Source organism: Rana temporaria, chromosome 2 (genome assembly GCF_905171775.1).
Source record: "Rana temporaria chromosome 2, aRanTem1.1, whole genome shotgun sequence".
Classification (NCBI taxonomy): Eukaryota; Metazoa; Chordata; class Amphibia; order Anura; family Ranidae; genus Rana; species Rana temporaria.
In genome coordinates, this window is record NC_053490.1 from 494,804,879 (window position 1) to 494,826,934 (window position 22,056).

Genomic DNA, 22,056 nt, shown 5'->3' on the forward strand with positions numbered 1-22,056 from the left:
GTGGACGGGTACGTCCACCTGTTTCGGCATGCTCCTGTCTGGATGGGAGGTGGTTAAAGTACAACATGGCTTGTATAGCATTTGTAAATGCTATATTATTATAATTTATTTGCTATATTTTTATTCTCCAAAAGTAGAGTTATCCTTTAAGCCTAAGTGTGTCTTATTTCCCATAACATTCCCTATAACACAATCATATGATATCACTCAATACAACAAACTTAAAAAGAAAAAACTTGTAATGGGGAAATAGTTCCCAGGGAAAAGCCATTTCTTATTCTTGACACTAACCTATTACTCCAGCCCTAGAATCTTTATCAGCAATATGTTCCTAGACATCAGCAAATCTAAATAACAAGAACCGCAATATAAAAACACTTCCCATCTAAAGTTAATGATTTTCTCATTGCTGTGTTACTTAGCCATTGTGTCCCTATTTACTAAAGGAAGTCGGCTAATAGAAAACCGTTAAATTACCGACTAGAATAAGTAAATGGAATTGCAAATTGGAGTTAATTTACTCTAATGACACATTACTTACCAGTTACACCATCTAATGCGACATTTAAAGGGAGTGTATAATCCTAACAATGTTATTTCTAGAAAGTACAAGCAGACAGGTTATAGTGAGGCGGGTTATAGGAATAATCTATGTATTTTATATAGAGAAAAATCATCTTAAATTTAATTTATGTGTCTAAAACCTTTCAGACATACTGAAAGGAACATTGCAAAATATTGCCGTGGTCTTCGAAGGAATGTAAAGACTTTTCAAACTTTTTAATACATCTTTCTGGGAGATCAACTTAAAGCGGATCTTCACTGCATCTGAGCACCACAAACCAAAAACACTATTTCATTCATTGTTAATATTCAAAGAAAACTATCCATCCATCCATGTCTCCATGCTTTATTTTGTTGAGAAATCACTTTAAGAAAATAAATCCCCCTAGCATTTCTAGTCGCGGCCATCTTGAGTAAGGGCATATGATTCATGTACGATTTACTTCCTGGAATCCATCTGCCCTTAGCTGCAGGTGTTTCATCGTATAGGGGACCTGTCAGAAAGTGACGTTTCATTGCCGCCATCTTGCTGCACCCCGAACTCGTCCATAGTAAGGATACACTGAGAAGTGGAAAAGCGGACATCTTGTTACACCCACCGGAGTTTTGCATTTTACACTTTTTTAACAGTAAACTGAGTTTATATAGTGAAATACAGAATTTTAAAAGCAGTGAACTTCTGTCAGATTGACAAACCTGTCAGGCCCCGTACACACGACCGAGTTTCTCTGCAGAATTCAGCCAGAAACTCGATCGGAGCCGTATTCTGCCGTGAAACACGGTCGGCAGAATACGGTTTTGGCCGAGGAAGCCGACGAGGATCTCGTCGGGCCAAATAGAGAACATGTTCTCTATTTCCTTGTTGTTCAATGGGAAATTTCGGCTCGCCGAGATCCTCGGCGGCTTCACAAGAAACTCGACTAGCAAAACGATGTGTTTTGCCCGTCGAGTTTCTCGGACGTGTGTACGGGGCCTAAGATCAGCACGCTTGCCGCAGCTTTTAAAATTCAACATCTAAACAATAAGACAGAGCTGTAAGTACTGTATTTCACTATATAAACTCAGTGGGCCAAATCCTCAGCCAGGCGGCGTAACTTAACTTTCAGCAGTTAAGTTACACTGACTTAAAGTTTTTACCTAAGTGCCTGATCCTCAAAGCACTTACGTAAAAATTTCAAGCAGTGTAAGTTAAGTGCCGCCGTCGTAAGGCGTTCCTCCTCTCCGGGGGGCGTTTACAATTTAAATGAGGCGCGCTCCCGCGCCGGCCGTACTGCGCATGCGCGTGACGTCATTTTCCCGACGTGCATCGCGCGAACGTAATTGACGCCGGGCGGCTTTGTGGATTGCGACGGGACACTAAAGTTACGACGGGTGAAAAAAAGACGCGCCGGGAAAACAAATAATTAAAATAAAAAATGACAGCGTCGCTCGGCATGCATTCCTGAGGGAGAACTCCATGCCAATTTTCAATGAAAAAAACGGCATGGGTTCCCCCTCAGGAGCATACCAGGCCCTTAGGTCTGGTATGGGTTGTAAGGAGACCCCCCTCCACCGCAAAATTGACGTAGGGGGTCCCCCTACAATCCATACCAGACCCGTATCCAAAGCACGCTACCCGGCCAGCCAGGAAGGGAGTGGGGACGAGCGAGCGCCCCCCCCCCTCCTGAGCCGTGCCAGGCCGCATGCCCTCAACATGGGGGGGGTTGGGTGCTCTGGGGCAGGGGGGCGCACTGCGGGCCCCCCCACCCCAGAGCACCCTGTCCCCATGTTGATGAGGACAGGACCTCTTCCCGACAACCCTTGCCATTGGTTGTCGGGGTCTGCGGGCGGAGGCTTATCGGAATCTGGGAGTCCCCTTTAATAAGGGGGCCCCCAGATACCGGCCCCCCACCCTAAGTGAATGGATATGGGGTACATCGTACCCCTATCCATTCACCTGTAGGCAAAAAGTAAAAGTTAATAAACACACAACACAAGGCTTTTTAAAATATTTTATTATTCTGCTCCGGACGCCCCCCCTGTCTTCGTTATTAGCTCAATTACCAGGGGGGGCTTCTTCTTCCACTCTCCGGGGGTCTTCTCCGCTCTCCGGGGGGGCTTCTCCACTCTCCGGGGGTCTTCTCCGGACTCCGGGGGGCTTCTTCCATCTTCTCCCCTCTTCCGCTCTTGACTCGGCGAACCCCGGTTCTTCTGCAGCTGTCCGGTGCCTTCTTCTTCAGCGCTGGCTGCCTGCTATGTTTGTGTGTTAGCTCGATTTCAAACAGGCAGCCGGCGCGGTCTTCTGTGATGTCAGGGTCTTCTGGTCTTCTGTTCTTCCGATGTTGCCTCGTCGCCTCTTGTCGCTGTAATGATGGAAGCGCGCCTTGCATCACATTTATATAGGCATCACCGTCCCATCATGCTCCGGTAGGTACCCACGTGGTGGGTGCACGTGGGTAGGCACCCACCACGTGGGTACCTACCGGAGCATGATGGGACGGCGATGCCTATATAAATGTGATGCAAGGCGCGCTTCCATCATTACAGCGACAAGAGGCGACGAGGCAACATAGGAAGAACAGAAGACCAGAAGACCCTGACATCACAGAAGACCGCGCCGGCTGCCTGTTTGAAATCGAGCTAACACACAAACATAGCAGGCAGCCAGCGCTGAAGAAGAAGGCACCGGAGAGCTGCAGAAGAACCGGGGTTCGCCGAGTCAAGAGCGGAAGAGGGGAGAAGATGGAAGAAGCCCCCCGGAGTCCGGAGAAGACCCCCGGAGAGCGGAGAAGCCCCCCCGGAGAGCGGAGAAGACCCCCGGAGAGTGGAAGAAGAAGCCCCCCCTGGTAATTGAGCTAATAACGAAGACAGGGGGGGCGTCCGGAGCAGAATAATAAAATATTTTAAAAAGCCTTGTGTTGTGTGTTTATTAACTTTTACTTTTTGCCTACAGGTGAATGGATAGGGGTACGATGTACCCCATATCCATTCACTTAGGGTGGGGGGCCGGTATCTGGGGGCCCCCTTATTAAAGGGGACTCCCAGATTCCGATAAGCCTCCGCCCGCAGACCCCGACAACCAATGGCAAGGGTTGTCGGGAAGAGGTCCTGTCCTCATCAACATGGGGACAGGGTGCTCTGGGGTGGGGGGGCCCGCAGTGCGCCCCCCTGCCCCAGAGCACCCAACCCCCCCATGTTGAGGGCACGCGGCCTGGCACGGCTCAGGAGGGGGGGGGGGCGCTCGCTCGTCCCCACTCCCTTCCTGGCTGGCCGGGTAGCGTGCTTTGGATACGGGTCTGGTATGGATTGTAGGGGGACCCCCTACGTCAATTTTGCGGCGGAGGGGGGTCTCCTTACAACCCATAACAGACCTACGGGCCTGGTATGCTCCTGAGGGGGAACCCATGCCGTTTTTTTCATTGAAAATTGGCATGGAGTTCTCCCTCGGGAATGCATACCAAATGCCGTCGCTTGAATGGGCCTTTACAAGGTGTGACTAACTTTACACTTTGTAAAAGCAGCCCTAGTTTTACACCAGGCAAACTAACACTTACGGCGTAAAAACTAGGTACAAAAGCTTTGAGGATCGCCCTAAGTGCTAATTTGCATACTAACAGAGGCATTTCGACTCGAAATGCCCCCAGTGGCGGATGCGGTACTGCATCCTAAGATCCGGCAGTGTAAGTCCCTTACAGATGTCGGATCTTCTGCCTAACTTAGGAAAACTGCTTCTGAGGATCAGTTCCAAAGTTAGAACCAGAGATACGACGGCTTACGCCGGAGTATCTCTTTTGTGGATATGGCCCCGTTTACTTACTATGGAGAAGTGCGGGGTGTAGCAAGATGGTGGCGACGGAACGTCACTTCCCGTCTGCCATATAGCAATATGACGTGCGCAAAATGGTTAGTTATCCTGACTGGACATCATATGACGTGAAGCAGGATAACCCGCGATTGCACGGCGATTGTTGGTGTGGTGTCAGTCTGACACACCGCATCTCTGACTTTGGTAAAGAGCCACTGACGGAAGCTCTTTACCACGCGATCAGCTGTGTCCAATCACAGCTGATCACATGAGTAGAGAAGAGCCGATCGGCTGCTCTCCTGGCAGGGGGGGGGGGGTCTGCGCTGATTATCAGCGCAGCCCCCAAGGATGTCTACCCAGGATCACCAGGGATGTGATGTGTTTTCTACAGGCCAGCATCAACATTACATTACCATTAAACTTTCCTAAGAATAGACAGCATTGGTCCCACCACTGAGGTCTTAGCTCTGGGCCCAAAAAACTCTGGAGTGGCACAGCACACATTGTCATGTTACGCTCCAGGCTGCTTGATTTTGGCACTAAAATCTAGTAATCAGTATTTGTTTTACAACTGCCTAGAGTTCCGCTTTAATTCCTTCAGTCAGCTTTCAACAATTTTACTATGAGGCCCTTTATTTAGAAGTAATTGGAGGAATGAAGGATGTAAGCACACATCTGAGTGCAGGAAATGACACTACACAGGAAATGACCTCTGACCTTACCATCCGTTACCCAACAGCTGCGACTGTAAATAATGACCTCCCCAGCTATGCCCTGTGCTGGAGGTCTGCAAGTAATCAAATAGCAGGAGATCAAATCCACCTTCCATCCACTGTAGGCTTCAGTAATAAAGACTATTACAGTTAGTAACTTCAAAGTAATAATAATAAAAAAAAAAAGAACCCATATTTTAACTGGAACCATGAAAGTTAGCCATTGCTTCCCTCTTTATGAAAATGTTTGTTTACTGGCACCTATGTTAACTTTCTGACTTCAACACTGAATTAGTAAGTACAGTAAGTAGTAGGTAGATCAGGAAAGTCAGAGTCAGCAGGTAGTAGGTACATCAGGGAAGTCAGGGTCAGTAGTAGTAGACAATTCAGGAAAGTCAGGGTCAGCAGGTAGTAGACACCTCAGGAAAGTCAGAGTCAGCAGGTAGTAGACACATCAGGAAAGTCAGGGTCAGTATGTAGTAGACAATTCAGGAAAGTCAGGGTCAGCAGGTAGTAGACACCTCAGGAAAGTCAGAGTCAGCAGGTAGTAGACACATCAGGAAAGTCAGGGTCAGTATGTAGTAGACAATTCAGGAAAGTCAGGGTCAGCAGGTAGTAGACACCTCAGGAAAGTTAGGGTCAGCAGGTAGTAGACACATCAGGAAAGTTAGGGTCAGCAGGTAGTAGACACATCAGGAAAGTCAGAGACAGTAGTAGTGGACACATTGGGAAAGTCAGAGACAGTAGGTAGTAGACACATCAGGAAATTCAGGGTCAATAGGTAGTAGCTAAATCAGGAAAGTCGGGGTCAGTAGTAGTAGACACATCAGGAATGTTAGGGTCAGTAGGTAGTAGATCATCAGGAAAGTCGGGGTCAGTAGTAGTAGACACATCAGGAAAGTCAGGGTCAGTAGGTAGTAGACACATCAGGAAATTCAGGGTCAATAGGTAGTAGCTAAATCAGGAAAGTCGGGGTCAGTAGTAGTAGACACATCAGGAATGTTAGGGTCAGTAGGTAGTAGATCATCAGGAAAGTCGGGGTCAGTAGTAGTAGACACATCAGGAAGGTTAGGGTCAGTAGGTAGTAGACACATCAGGAAAGTCAGAATCAGTAGTAGTAGACACATCAGGAAAGTTAAGCCTCGTACACACGATCAGTTCTTCCGATGAGAACAGTCTGAAGGTTAACCGATTGTCCGAAGTGTCCGCCATAATGTCGCAGTCACAAAAAAAATCGCTGATCGTCGCCATTAGTAGTAAAAAAAAAAATAAAAATGCAATAAAATTATCCCTATTTTGTAAACGCTATAAATTGCGATTTTTTTTTTACCAAAAATAGGTAGGAGAATACGTATCGGCCTAAACAGAGGAAAAAAAAAAAAAATTTATATATTTTTTGGGGGATATTTATTATAGCAAAAAGTAAAAAACATGGCATTTTTTTCAAAATTGTCGCTTTATTTTTGTTTATAGCCCAAAAAAATAAAAACCTTAGAGGTGATCAAATACCACCAAAAGAAAGCTCTATTTGTGGGAAAAAAAGGACGCCAATTTTGTTTGGGAGCCACGTCGCACGACCGCGCAATTGTCAGTTAAAGCGACGCAGTGCCGATTTGCAAAAAGGGGCCTGGTCCTTTAGCTGCATTTTAGTCCGGGGCTTAAGTGGTTAAAAGTCAGCAGCTGCAGTATTTGTAGCTGCTGGCTTTTAATATTTTTTTTTTTTTAGGCGGACCTCCGCTTTAAAGTTAAGTAGTGCCGTATCGCAAAAAATGGCCTGGTCATAGGGGGGTAAATCCTTCCCGGGGCGGAAGTGGTTAAGAGCTTGGCAGCTTTCTGGCCCTCGGAGATACAAGTGAATGGCTGTATGCGGCGGTGCTTAGGTAAGCGCTGATGGCTCCTGTAAAGATGTTTACCCACGCATGTGCCTGCAGCACTTCTTGAACGTGCCACCTTCACATGATGTCTTAAAGCTGGAAGGAATGCATCTCCCCATACAAAGGAGAAATCAGAAAAACGTGTTGACTCTTCCCTCTAAACACTTCCACAGAACAGAATACATTCCATATGAAAGGCACTGGAACGTGACAAATTGTATTTAAATGCTTCTAGTGTTACCAGATGAATGGAGGATCTCCTAGCAGAGAAGTCTGCCCCTAGGCTTGTATACATTTCATGATGGGGTCATCACAAATCAAAGAACTCCCCCATAGCTAGATAGTGATGCATTTTCTAAAACATTCAGTGCTATTAATAAAAAAAATACATTTATTTTCAATCCTGTTTAGAAAAAAACTGTTTTTATTCCAAACATCTTTTCAGCACATTAGTCTCATCAATCATCACCCAAAATAAGGACTGCAGCCAATCAGACAGATCAAATAAACAAGAACTCCCATAAGTCAATATGGGCAACAGCTACCGGTTTTTATTTTTAAAGCGTAAGTAAACCGCTAAAAAACGAATTTAGAAAAAATGGTCCTCTGCAGAATAATCGCATAATGTGCTATTAATAATAATGTGCATAATGTGCATAATTGCATACTAGCACATTATGAAACATTTACCTTAGAACGAAGCCCCCAGAGGTGCGCTGTCACGGTCTTCCTTACGTGTTTGTGAGTTTCGGCTGTTTGATTGGCCGAGCTGCAATAATGTCATTCATGCGCATGCACACAGCTCTCTCAATGGACGACATGACGTCACCGGCTGCTACTTTGGTGAATATCTCCTAAACTGTGCATGGTTAGGAGATATTTATTGTACCTACAGGTAAGCCTTATTTTAGGCTTACCTCTAGGCAGGCCTGCAGGTAATATGTATTAAAGCTTTTTGCAAAAATTTACAAAGCAGACATTTTGCTTGGGGCCCCCAAATTCCTTCAAACGGCCCTGCCTGTAGGTATAAGTAAACAATGAGGGGCTCTACTACCACGTTAAAGAGGATGTCCGCTGAAAAACAAAATATTAAAAGCCAGCAGCTACAAATACTGCAGCTGCTGACTTTTAATATTAGGACACTTACCTGTCCTGGAGTCCAGCGCCGTTCGCAGCAGAGGATGAGCGATCGCTGGTCACTCTGCTGCCCCCCCACCATCCTCGGTGAGGGAACCAGGAAGTGAAGTGCCCCGGCTTCACTGCCCGGTTCCCTACGGCGCATGCGCGAGTTGCGCTCGCCTGCTGATTGGCTCCCGCTGTGTACTGGGAGCCAAGTGTTCCCAAAGCACAACAGGGGGGAGGACGGGAGGTGACGTCCTGCCCGCAGTCTGCCCGCAGACTGTGGCCAGAAGTGGGTCAAATACCTGTCTTTAGACAGGTATCTGCACCCCCCTCCCCCCTGAAAGGGGTCAAATGTGACACCGGAGGGGAGGAGGGTTCCGATCAGTGGGAGTTCCACTTTAGGGTGGAGCTCCGCTTTAAGCACTTCAGTCCAGGAGGATTTAGCTGCCCAATGACCGGGGGAATTTTTTGTGATCCGTCACTGCGTCAATTCAACTGACAATTGCGCGGTCGTGGGACGTTGCACTCAAACAAAATTGACGTTCTTTTTTCCCACAAATAGAGATTTCTTTTGGTAGTATTTGATGACCTCTGTGTTTTTTTTTTTTTTTGCACTATAAACAAGAAAAGGGCGACAATTTTGAAAAAAAAAAAGCAATATTTTTTACTTTTTGCTATAATAAATATATATAAAAAAATAATTATTATCCTCAGCTTTGGCCGATACGTATTCTTCTACAGATTTTTGGTAACAAAAAAAATGCAATAAACGTTTATTGGTTGGTTTGCGCAAAAGTTATAGCGTCTCCAAAATAGGGGATAGAATTATAGCATTTCTATCAGCTATCTTTTGGAGACTTAAAGGAGCTGTAACGGATTTTTTTTTTTTTTCTGAAATTACTGTTTACAGGGTATAGAGACATAATAGTTAACTGATTCCTTTTCAAAAATTATTAACAATAGATAAAAATCAATCATATAATGTACCTACAGTTTCAGTTTCATTTTGCATGCTGTTTCCTGCTTGTGTGATGTACAGAGACTCAGAGCCAATACAGGGCAGTGATGGTTTGTAAAACAAAACTGATTAGTGCTGTGGGGTTTTAGACACACAGTAATCACACCTCCTTGATTAGTGACCACAGAGAGAAAGCTCCCATGACTTTTTTCATCAGGAAACAGACAACCAGGAAGTGTTCAGAACAGAGAAGGATTACAGCAACATCAGAGCAAAAACGAACAATGAGGACATGAAACCAGGACTGCAGTAAGGTAAAGGAAGCTATTTAGCTAAAAAAATGTTTTCCTTTAGTGACCCTTTAAGTATTGTGCTCCACATGTTACTTAAAATATATGTAAACCCAATTAATCTCATATAAGCTTTAAAAATGTTAGCGTCCTTCCCAGGAGTCCCTCATTGGCACCTTTTCCATTAGTGGAGATTGGTGATACAGCTCTACAGTCTGGACTTGGTTATCATCACACCATGGCTCGTGAATTAAAGTATAGCCTCTAAGGAAACACATGTACTATTTATAATTAATAGTCCCATCATCCAGAAATTTAAGTTGAATAGAGATCAGATTTCCCCAAACCAAAAAAACAAAAAGAACGGGGGGCAGTTGGACTATTGTGGTACAGATAAGTAGATCAAATGTAAAATATATATATACATATATAGAAAGAATATAAGGGCCAGATTCACAGAAGAGATACGACGGCGTATCTCCTGATACGCCGTCGTATCTCTGTGATCCGCCCGTCCTAACTATGCGGCTGATTCATAGAATCAGTTACGCATAGATAGCCAGAAGATCCGACAGGTGTAATTGACTTACACCGTCGGATCTTAGGATGCAATTCTAGGCCGGCCGCTAGGTGGCGATTCCATTGCGGTCGGCGTAGAATATGCAAATGACTAGTTACGGCGATCCACAAAGATCCGCGCGTTTGTCGCAATCTCGTACGTCGTCGCTTGCCGTTTTTTCCCGTCGCAAAGTTACACCTGCTTTAACATGGCTTATCTTTAGATCAGCCATGTTAAAGTATGGCCGTCGTTCCCGCGTCGAATTTCTTTTTTTTTTTTTTTGCGTAAGACGTCCGAGAATACAAAACGCCGTAACGCACGTCGCCGTTCAAAAAAACAACGTTGGGGCGCCGTAATTTCACGCAAAGCACGTCGGGAAATTTTAACACGGAGCATTCGCAGAACGTTCGGCGCGGGAACGCGCCTAATTTTAATGGTGCCCGCCCCATTTGAATTAGGCGGGCTTGCGCCGAGCGGATTTACGTTACACCGCCGCAAGTTTACAGGTAAGAGCTTTGTGAATCAGGCACTTACGCTGTAAACCTGCGGCGGTGCAACGTAAATCAGATACGTTACGCCGCGGGGGAGCAACGTATTTGTCTGTGAATCTGGCCCTAAGTTTTTATTAATACAAAAGCAATAAAACACACAAAATAATGTACAGTTTAAAAACATAGTAACAGACCATACATATCACCAGAATAATAGTCCCCAATGGGGGAAGATCACAGCGGAATTGAGAGTCACGGAAAACATCTCAACTATGCACTCGGTAAAGTAACAGAAGGGCCGGGACCCGGCATCCATTAAAGCGGGAGTTCACCCATTTATAAAAATGTTCCCCTTTTCCCCTTAGATTCATGCTCGTTCGGTCTAGGGGAATCGGCTATTTGTATTAAAATATGATCCGTACTTACCCGTTTTCGACATGCATCTTCTTCCGTCGCTTCCGGGTATGGGTCTTCGGGAGCGGGCGTTCCTTCTTGATTGACAGTCTTCCGAGAGGCTTCCGACAGTCGCATCCATCGCGTCATTTGTAGCCGAACGAAGCCGAACGTCGGTGCGGCTCTATACTGCGCCTGCGCACCGACGTTCGGCTTCTTTCGGAAAATCGTGACGCGATGGATGCGACTGTCGGAAGCCTCTCGGAAGACTGTCAATCAAGAAGGAACGCCCATTCCCGCAGCCCATACCCGGAAGCGACGGAGAGGATGCATCTCGTAAACGGGTAAGTAATGCTCATATTTTAAAACAAATAGCCGATTCCCCTAGAGAAAACGAGCAGGAATCTAAGGGGAAAAAGTGCCCTCTAAGGGTGAACCACCGCTTTAAGTAACCAGAGTCCTGGGTCCCGGGACTTCTGTTACTTCACCAAGTGCATACTTACTATTTGGCCATCATTACCTTGGATGTTCAAGTGGGACAGACTCTGCCCTTCCTCCCCACTTTCATTCACTAGCAGTGTTCCTGCTCATTACACATACGTGTGTTCTAGCACCAGCCTCAGCTGGGTTCCCTTTCCCGGGACCCCCTATCTTGCTATTTACCATTGAAGATAGTAGGTCCATTGATATACACGTCCCCCTTGGTCACCCCGGGAGACCTTGACTGGTGATATCTGGTCTTCTTGATTGGCAGGGTTTTAGATATTCTCCTGACGAAGCGGCAACTGGCCACAAAACTAGTTGAGATGTTTTCCGTGACTCTCAATCCCACTGTAATCTTCCCCCATTGGGGACTATTATTCTGGTGATATGTATAGTCTGTTACTATGTTTTTAAACTGTATATTATTTTGTGTGTTTTATTGATTTTTTATTAATAAAAACTTATATTCTTTCTATATATGTACTTTTAAATTTGATTCTATCTACTTATCTGTACCGCAATAGTCAAACTGCCCCCTGTCCTTTTTTGTTTTGGTGACCAAAAATCAGATCTCTATTCAACACCATGGCTCGTGTCTTAAGGACCTATGAGAACCCTGTTGATGGACAGCCAATGGGAAGAGCTCAAACCATAGAAATGCAGAAAACAGAACCAGACAAAAAACGGATAAAAAAGTTCAAGATAGTTTTAAATATTGGTATAAAAAGTCATATAAAAACAGCCAATAGATCCTGTATGCCTTCTCAGCATCTACTGTCAAGTTGTTCCTCGATGTGGGGAGTTCAATACTGGTTCTACCATACATTGTGAAGTCACTGATTTCTTTGAGTCCACCTCCTGCATTGAGCCCTGATGAAGGGGGAGTGGAGTTGCCCCAAAAACATGTTGATGTTTTTATTTTTTTGTACCATCAGAGAGAGTGACCTTTTGGCTACGGGTGCACATCAAGGACATGCATACATACATTGCACTGGGCATGTACATAAGTTTAGGAAGGTATTCATACTCCCTTATGGTCACTGATGCAGTGACTCCTTGCCAGCTACCTTCATTTACAATACTGCCAATTCCTTTCTTGCTTATTACTGAACCAGATTGCCTGACTTTGCCTGTGCCTCCTGCCCATCTGGTGTTCCTGTTACTTTTGCCTGCTGCCTGCCTTGACCTCTCCCTTGACAATGGCTGCTCTCACCTGCCGCCTGCCTTGGCTTCTGCTTGGATACTGACTACTTTCGCCTAACAATTACCTTGACCCCTACATGAACACTTACTACTCTGTCTTACCTGCCTTGACCTCTGCCTGAACAGTGACTACTCTAACCTGCTGCCTGCCTCAACCTTTGCCTGGACACTGATGACTTCTGCTTGCTTCGACTTCTGCCTGTACACTAATTATTCCCATCTGCAGTGACCAATGCCTGAACACTGAACACTCTCATCTGCCACCTGTTTTGACCTCTGACTACTCTTATCTGCTGCCAGCCTTATGCCGCGTACACACGATCGAAAATTCCGACAAGAAAACAGTGGATTTTTTTTCCGACTGAATTTTGGCTCAAACTTGTCACACCAAATTCTGACCGTCAAGAACGTGGTGATGTACAACACTATGACGAGCTGAGAAAAATGAAGTTCAATGTTTCCAAGCATGTGTCGACTTGTTCCGAGCATGCGTAGGATTTCTCTCCGTCTGAATTGCATACAGAGGTCGGAAAATTTGAGAACCAGCTCTCAAATTTTTCTTGGCGGAATTTCCGACAGAAAAATTCCGTAGGAGCATACACACGTTCACATCTGACTTTTTTTTCTGATTGTGTGTACGCGGCATTAATCTCTGCTTGTAGTGCCTTTATCAAATCTTCACATTGTAGCTATCCTGTTCCTGCAAACCCCTTGGTGGGGTGATCCTGAAGGTAACAAAGTAACCTTGGGGTCCCTGCTGGGTGCTCTGGTGAAGAGACCAAGGTGCCACTTAGACTCTGCGCCTCAGACGAAGCCCCTTCACCTGCCAGGGAGAAACTTGTAACACCCATGTAGTCATCACTAAAGTGCATGTAGACAAGAAGTGACTTTAAGGCCCCTTTCACACGGGGCGGATCAGTAATGATCCGCCCCGTGAACCTCCGCTTGCTCAGCGGGGATCGCTTTGTTGATCCCCGCTGAGCCGGCGAATGACAGGGCGGTCCCCGCACACTGTGCAGGGACCGCCCTGTCTTTTCTCCGCTCTCCCCTATGGGGGGATCGAATGAACACGGACCGTCTGTCCGTGTTAACCCGATTCGCCAGACGGATGGAAAAGTAGGTTTTTCCTCCATCACACTTTGGCCGGTCGGAGCAGGTCGGATGTCAGCGAGCATGTCACCGCTGACATCCGCGCCCGTTCAGGTCCACCTAAAAAACTGGTAGGCGGACCTGAACGGGCCGCCCGTGTGAAAGAGCCCTTAGGAGTCTACAGGAGATCAGCAGCACTGAGAGGCAGCAAAGATCGAAAAAAGGGTAAAAAAAATATTGTTTTTAAAAATACTATTGTTTTTGATACACAATGCTTAAGAGCCGGTTCACACAGGGGCAGCACGACTTTGGGAGCGACTCGACAAGGCGATCTGCACACAACTTCAGAGGCGACTTGCAAAATGACTTCTGTTTTGAAGTCAATGCAAGTCGCCCTGAAGTCGTCCCAAAATGGTACAGGAACCTTTTTCTAAGTCGGAGTGACTTGAGTTCCATAGTACAGAACGGAGCGCGACTTGTCAGGCGGCTAAGTCGCCTGACGAGTCGCCCCTGTGTGAACCGGCTCTTGGCAAACAAAATATTCAGTCAGTATTTACTACTTTAATGCTTTTCATGGATGGGGAGGCATCAACATTTTGGTAAGAGGCCCTGTGGTATAGAGTTATGTTCGTGATTAGACTTTTTCGTCCTGTTTTTGTAACAGCAGAGTGTCATAAAGTCATTGAACACATGGAAAGAAATTCAGTAAACAAGGTGTGTGGTGTGAAAGGTTTGGGATGACAGTTGGCCAGTATTGCTGCTTTCCAGTGTTTATCAGAGCGCTCACACGGGAACCTGGCCGGGCCTGCACACAATCTCTGACTACACCTTGTCCTGCTTGTTGTTACAGCTGTCCACTAATAAACACGGCATTTGTGCCATACGGCTGACTTCTAATATGAAGATATCCAAAGGAACTCCAAATCACAGTGGGACTATGTACTGGAGTGACCACACACAGAACTATGAGGAGACATCTGCCGGCCTTCTTCTTGTCCAGACCAGAAGGTCAATGTGGTAGACACAGATTACAATTCTTTTATTTTACTCTTTGTTCAATGAAGAGGCAACAATTGCTGTGTTTGAAGAGATTTTGCCACATGTTAGACCAGGGTTGTAATTTTTCTAGGTAGGCCTCAAATGCGGCCCTTGAAATTACCAAAGGGCTGCATTTGTTCAGTATATGGAGTGCTAGAGAAGACTGTCAGGCTTATTGGAGGAAATGATTGTGAAGGGGTTGCCTTTAAACCCGAACACATATGAATTACACAGGTTCTGAGGCTAATTAATTGCAGATAAGACAAGTGAGTTTAATTACCACCTTAATCAGCCACAGAACCTGTGTAAATTTAATTGTGTTTGGGTGTGAAGGGATGAGGTGGCAACCCTAGACATCATGTAGAAGACAGTGAGAGACTGGGGAGTTTAACCACTTAAAGGGGAGTTCCAGCCATTTGTATGTTTATTAAAAGTCAGCAGCAACAAAAAGTGTAGCTGCTGGCTTTTAATAAACAGACACTTGCCTGCTCCAGCGCTCCAGCGACGCGCCGGCCGGGGCTCCGCTCCTCTCCCCCCCTCCCCGGCCGGCGTCTTCATTCTCAGTGTGGGTACCCGGCCGTGACAGCTTTCGGCTTCACGGCCGGGCACCCACTGCGCATGCGCGAGCGGCACTGCGCATGCGCGAGCGGCGCGGCCCGGCGCCGTGTAATTGGCCAGGAGATCGCCTAGGACCTGTGACGTGTCCTAGGCGATCGCCTACAGCAGCCCCTTCCTGAAGGCGATTAAGCTTAGTCGCCTACAGGAAGGAGGAAGTGGGACAGGAAGTCCCACTCTTGCTGAAGCCCCCACTCCCCCCCCAAAAAAATTACATGCCAAATGTGGCATGTAAGGGGGAGAGGAGTGGGTTAAGAGGAAGTTCCAAATTTGGGTGGAACTCCTCTTTAAGCCCCGGACATAGGTGTGCGCAGCCTAATGCATTAGGGTGTGCACCCTTTAGCTCAAACACACATGCATGTCTATGTATCTACATATATATATATGACCCCGGCACATTGATCTCCGTGCTGGCACAGTAAAAAAAAAGAAGGGCATAAACGCTTCTCTTATGGCAGAGCCAATAAGAGGGAGATCTTTACAATGTTCCTGTTGCTACATAGAGCGATAACACTAATGCGCACAGGGTAATTAGGGTGTGCCTGAGCACACCTGGCACACCCTGTGCGCATGCCTATGGCCCCGGACCAAAATGCAGCTAAAGGACCAGGCCCCTTTTTGCAAATCGGGACTGCGTTGCTTTAACTGACAATTGCGCGGTCGTGCGACATGGCTCCCAAACAAAATTGGCGTCCTTTTTTTCCCACAAATAGAGCTTTCTTTTGGTGGTATTTGATCACCTCTGCGTTTTTTATTTTTTGCGCTATAAACAAAAATAGAGCGACAATTTTGAAAAAAAAACAATATTTTTTACTTTTTGCTATAATAAATATCCCCCAAAAATATATAAAAAAACATTTTTTTTTCCTCAGTTTAGGCCGATATGTATTCTTCTACCTATTTTTGGTAAAAAAATCGCAATAAGCGTTTATCAATTGGTTTGCGCAAAATTTATAGCGTTTACAAAATAGGGGATAGTTTTATTGCATTTTTATAAATTTTTTACTACTAATGGCGGCGATCAGCGATTTTTTTCGTGACTGCCACATTATGGCGGACACTTCGGACAATTTTGACACATTTTTGGGACCATTGTCATTTTCACAGCAAAAAATGCATTGTTTACTGTGGAAATGACAGTTGCCCGTTTGGGAGTTAACCACAAGGGGGCGCTGATGGGGTTATGTGTGACCTGAAGTGTGTTTACAACTGTAGGCTGGTGTGGCTGTAGGTGTGACGTCATCGATTGTGTCCCCCTATAAAAGGGAACACACGATCGATGAAGCCGCCACAGTTAAGAACGTATCGTCGTGCAGCGGTCCTTAAGTGGTTAACTGGTTGCCGACCAGCCACCACAGTTTTACTGCGGCAGAATGGCACGGCTGGGCGAAGTGACGTTACCTTACATTGCTTCGCCCTTTCGCCACTAGGGGCGCAGCTCGCGGCTTGTCCGCACAGTCCACGTGCAGAGCCCGCCAGGAAGTCGGCACCGCGCTGCGCTAATCACAGGCAGGGAGACATTTCCTGATCTCTGCAGTCGAGCATCGGGACAATGTCTCCCTGCCTGTGATTAGCGCAGTGCCGACTTCCTGGCGGGCTCTGCACGTGGACTGTGCAAACACGCCGGAGCTCATCCTTAATGAACACTGATCTCTCTCTTCCCTTCGTTAGTCCCATCTCTCCTACAGTTAGAACACAGAGAGGGAACACAGTTAACCCCTTGACCGCCCCCTAGTGTTAACCCCTTCCCTGCCAGTGACATTTATACAGTAATCAGTGCATTTTTATAGCACGTATTCGCTGTATAATTGTCAGCGGTCCCAAAAATGTGTCAAAAGTGTCCGATGTGTCTGCCACAATATCGCAGTCCCGATAAAAACCTCAGATCACCGCCATTACTAGTAAAAAAAAAAAATAATAATAAAAAAGCCATAAAACTATCCCCTATATTGAAGACGCTATAACTTTTGCACAAACCAATCAATATATGCTTTTTTGTGTTTTTCTTTTTCACCAAAAATATGTAGAATACATATCGGCCTAAACTGAGGAAAAAAATTGTTTCTTTGAAAAAAAAATTGGGTTATTTAAATATAGCAAAAATTAAAAGATACTGTGTTTTAAATTGTCGCACTTCTTTTGTTTATAGTGCAAAAAAAAAAACACAGAGGTGATTAAATACCACCAAAAGAAAGCTCTATTTGTGGGGAAAAAAATGAGTCAAATTTTGTTTGGGTACAACGTCGCATGACCGCGCAAATGTCAGTTAAAGAGATGCAGTGCCGTATCACAAAAAATGGCCTGGTCATTGAGCAGCCAAATCTTCTGAGGCTGAAGTGGTTAAATGAGGCTAGTGGAGATCACTGTGACTACGCCTTTCCTAACTAATGTGCCTACTCCAGTCATTGACTGCTGGGGTCCAAGGGCGACAACAAGTGCCAAAGGGCAGCATGTGACCCTTGGGCCAAAACTTGGGCGCCAGGTTGTCAGACAATCTCTTTGCACAATTTCTGCACCTCTAAATAGTGTGACTGTTGCAAGTGATGCCCAAAATGCTGACCTTATTAATTGCAGGTACTTATATAGAGCCATCAATTTACACAGTGCTTTACATATACACTATATTGTTAAAAGTATTGGGACACCTGCCCTTACACGCACATGAACTTAAATGGCATCCCAGTCTTAGTCCATAGGGTTCAATATTGAGATGGCCCACCCTTTGCAGCTATAACAGCTTCAACTCTTCTGGGAAGGCCGTCCACAAGGTTTAGGATTGTGTCTATGGGATTATTTGACCCTTCTTCCAGAAGCGCATTTGTGAGGTCAGGCACTGATGTTGGACGAGAAGGCCAGGCTCGCAGTCTCTGCTTTAATTTTTTCCAAAGGCGTTCTGTCGGGTTGAGGTCAGGACTCTGTGCAAGCCAGTCAAGTTCCTCCACCCACACTCGCTCATCCATGTCTTTATGGATCTTACTTTGTGCACTGGTCCAAATCATTTGGTGGAGGGGGGATTATGGTGTTGGGTTATTTTTCAGAGGTTGGGCTTGGCCCCTTAGTTCCAGCAAAGGGAACTCTAAAGCCTCGTACACACGATCGGATATCTGATGGAATCTAATCCGATGGATTTTTTGCTGACTTTCATCAGTCTTGCCTACACACCATCAGTCAAAAATCCGACCTTGCCACACTACGACGTGCTGAGAAAAATTAAGTCCAGTGCTTCCGAGCATGCGTCGACTTGATTCTGAGCATGTGTATATAGGCAGAGGGGCAGAGGAAGGAATGTGCAGAGCTGTGCTGTGAATAGACCAGTTATCTGCTAATCTACACACCCCACACAAATTTCAGGCTGGTTTTATTTCCGTTGGAAAATTTGTCAGAAGTTATCATGCTGACAACAGAGGAACGGAGCACCAGAAAGACACAGGACACCTAGGGCTTTAGAAAGATAAGTTAACACTGCCAGTAAATACCTTATACAGCCCACTTCCTGTTTCGTGTCTGGTCATTAGCCTAGGCTTATGACATCATGCACAGCTTTCGCTCTCACTTCTGTGAGAGTTTGTCGTGAGGGGGGGGGGGTGTTGGGGGTGAGTCATAAGAGGGCTATCTGTGGACAGATGAAGCTGCTGCCTGTTCACTTCCTGGATTTACACAGACACACCTCCAGCTCTGCAGCTCTCATTGGCCCTCTTATACCTCTTCCGGGTATCGCCGCTCCGGCGCTGTTACCGGCACTATCCCCGCGCATACGCACATTTCTGGCGCTTTCCGGCAGCTCCCATTCAAGAGCCGCCACGCTCTGTGCGCCTGCGCCCGCTTTTCTGCAAATATCTCTAGAACCATGTAGGTTACGGAGACATTGCAAGCACCTACAGGTAAGCCTTAATGTAGGGTATACATACCACGTATACCATGAGGGTATACAATCTCTTTAAGGGAGGCATTCTTCCTACTAGGCACCAATGTAACGGGCATTTTTTCTGTGACTCCCAATGAATTATCTTTTGAAGGGGTTTCTTGAGCTGTGGTTGATTGCCCCCCTTTTGATGGTGCCTGCATCGTTCTGGGACCTACACAACTTGGCAGTGCCAGTGGCATGACCCAATGGTCATTTTGTCTGTCTGTAAGGAAGGAATTCTTCCCACTGGTCACGATGCAAGGGACATTTTTTTCCTGACCCCCAATGAGTTGGTTTTAGCAGGGTGTCCTTAACCACTTGCCGCCCGGCAATGACAAATTGACGTCGGCAAAGTGGTTGTAGAATCCTGACTGGACGACATATGACGTCCTCAGGATTCTGACCCGCTGCGCGCCCCCGGGGGCGCTCATCGCGGCGATCGTTGTTGCAGGGTGTCAGTCTGACACCCCGCAACATCGATCTCGGTAAAGAGTCTCTCGCGGAGACTCTTTACCACGTGATCAGCCGTGTCCAATCACGGCTGATCACGATGTAAACAGGAAGAGCCGTTGATGGCTCTTCCTCACTCGTGTCTGACAGACGCGAGTAGAGGAAAGCCGATCGGCGGCTCTCCTGACAGGGGGGGTTCGCGCTGATTGTTTATCAGCGCAGCCCCCCCTCGGATCGCCACATGGACCACCAGGGAAGCCCACCCTGGACCACCAGGGAAGGGCAAAAAAAAAAAAAAAGTATTGAAAAAAAAAAAAGTATTGAAAAAAATAAAAAATAAAAAAGATGCCAATCAGTGGGCACTGACTGGCAACATGTGTAAATCAGTCCCGCCCCACAGTGTCCATCAGTGCCACACTACAGTGTCCATCAGTGCCACCCCACAGTGTCCATCAGTGCCACCCCACAGTGCCCATCCATGCCCAGTGCCCACCTATCAGTGCCCATCTGTGCCACCCATAATTATCCATCAGTGCCGCCCATGAGTGCCCATCTGTGCCGCCTATGAGTGCCCATCAGTGCCGCCCATGAGTGCCCATCAGTGCCGCCTATGTGTGCCCATCAGTGCCGCCTATGTGTGCCCATCAGTGCCGCATACCAGCGCCGCCAATCAGTGCCACCTCATCTGTGCCCGTCAGTACTACCTCATCGATGTCCATCAGTGCCATCTCATCGGTGCCCATCAGTGCCGCCATATCAGTGCCCATAATTGAAAGTGAAATCTTACTTATTTACAAAAAAATTAACAGAAAAAAATAAAAACGTAATTAATTTTCAAAATTTTCAGTCTTTTTTTAGTTGTTGCGCAAAAAAAAAGAAATCTGAGAGGTGATCAAATATCACTAAAAGAAAGCTCTATTTGTGGGGAAAAAAGGACGCCAATTTTGTTTGGGTACAGTGTAGCACGACCGCGCAATTGCCATTCAAAGTGCGACAGTGCTGAAAGCTGAAAATTGGCTTGGGCAGGAAGGTGCGTATGTTCCCTGTATGGAAGTGGTTAAACTGTAACTTACTGACCCCCATGTGATGGTACCTGGATAGTTCTGGGACCTACAGAACTTGGTAGAGCCCGTGGCATGACCCCATGATCTAGTAGGCTGTCTGTAAGGGTGGCATTCTTCCCACTGGCCACTAATGTAAGGGACATCTTCCTTGAGCCGTGGTGACTGCCCCCATGTGATGGTACCTGGATAGTTCTGGGACCCACACAGAACAAAGATCTTTTCGGCTGTCAGTAAGGGGGACATTCTGACCACCACTGGCCACCAATTCAAAGGGCATCTTTCCCCCTGACCCATCTCAATGAATTGGTTTTAGTAGGGATTCCAAAGACCTGAAGATTATTATACCAGTTCCTCTGGGACAACAAGGGCTGAGAAAGGCTGAAGTATAGACAGAAGTATTGCTGGGTACTGACCTGTGCTGAGCGCTGAGAGCACCAGAGCAATCCACAGACTTGAGCTGCTGCTTGTGTCCATCCAAACTTTGGAGGCAATCGGAGCTGTGAGTGTCCCGGAGAGACGAGAACGGGATGAAGGTCCAACTTTGTGACTGTATCCAGCCTCATGGAAGTGTGATGTGTGCAGCTCCTCTCCGCACAATGCTGTGACTCCTCTGTGCCCCCCCACAGATCCTCTTTGTGTGAGAATTCCCTTCTCCTTCCCTATAGGTCTTCCTGATGCCTCCATTCTCACATTTCACATCTCTGCATGGTGGGTGGCACTCACAGCTCTGTGTGTGATATCAGCCGGATTTATCTCTTGTGTAAAGTTCCTTATCCCACACAGGGCTACTTTACATGTGTTACTTAACCGCTTCAGTGCCACAACTTGTTACTGCTATGACACCACAACTTTGTACTGCTATGACACCACAACTTTGTACTGCTATGACACCACAACTTTGTACTGCTATGACACCACAACTTTGTACTGCTATGACACCACAACTTTGTACTGCTATGACACCACAACTTTGTACTGCTATGACACCACAACTTTGTACTGCTATGACACCACAACTTTGTACTGCTATGACGTCACAACTTTGTACTGCTATGACACCACAACTTTGTACTGCTATGACACCACAACTTTGTACTGCTATGACACCACAACATTTTACTGCTATGACATCACAACTTTGTACTGCTATGACGCCACAACTTTGTACTGCTATGACACCACAACTGTGTACTGCTATGACACCACAACTTTGTACTGCTATGACATCACAACTTTGTACTGCTATGACACCACAACTTTGTACTGCTATGACACCACAACTTTGTACTGCTATGACACCACAACTTTGTACTGCTATGACATCACAACTTTGTACTGCTATGACACCACAACTTTGTACTGCTATGACACCACAACTTTGTACTGCTATGACACCACAACTTTTTACTGCTATGACGTCACAACTTTGTACTGCTATGACACCACAACTTTGTACTGCTAT

General features: G+C 46.2%; 1 protein-coding gene across 1 annotated transcript in view; it reads right to left on the reverse strand.

Annotated features, from left to right (window-relative positions):
• The window catches only part of CYYR1 (cysteine and tyrosine rich 1), a 112,876-nt gene extending 91,558 nt beyond the window's left edge, over positions 1 to 21,318 (reverse strand). The window contains exon 1 of the mRNA XM_040338838.1: positions 21,008 to 21,318. Coding sequence (XP_040194772.1) covers positions 21,008 to 21,278 — 271 coding nt within the window. The 5' untranslated portion in view covers positions 21,279 to 21,318. The remainder of the gene's footprint in view (positions 1 to 21,007) is intronic.
• Between the last annotated feature and the right edge of the window lie 738 nt (positions 21,319 to 22,056).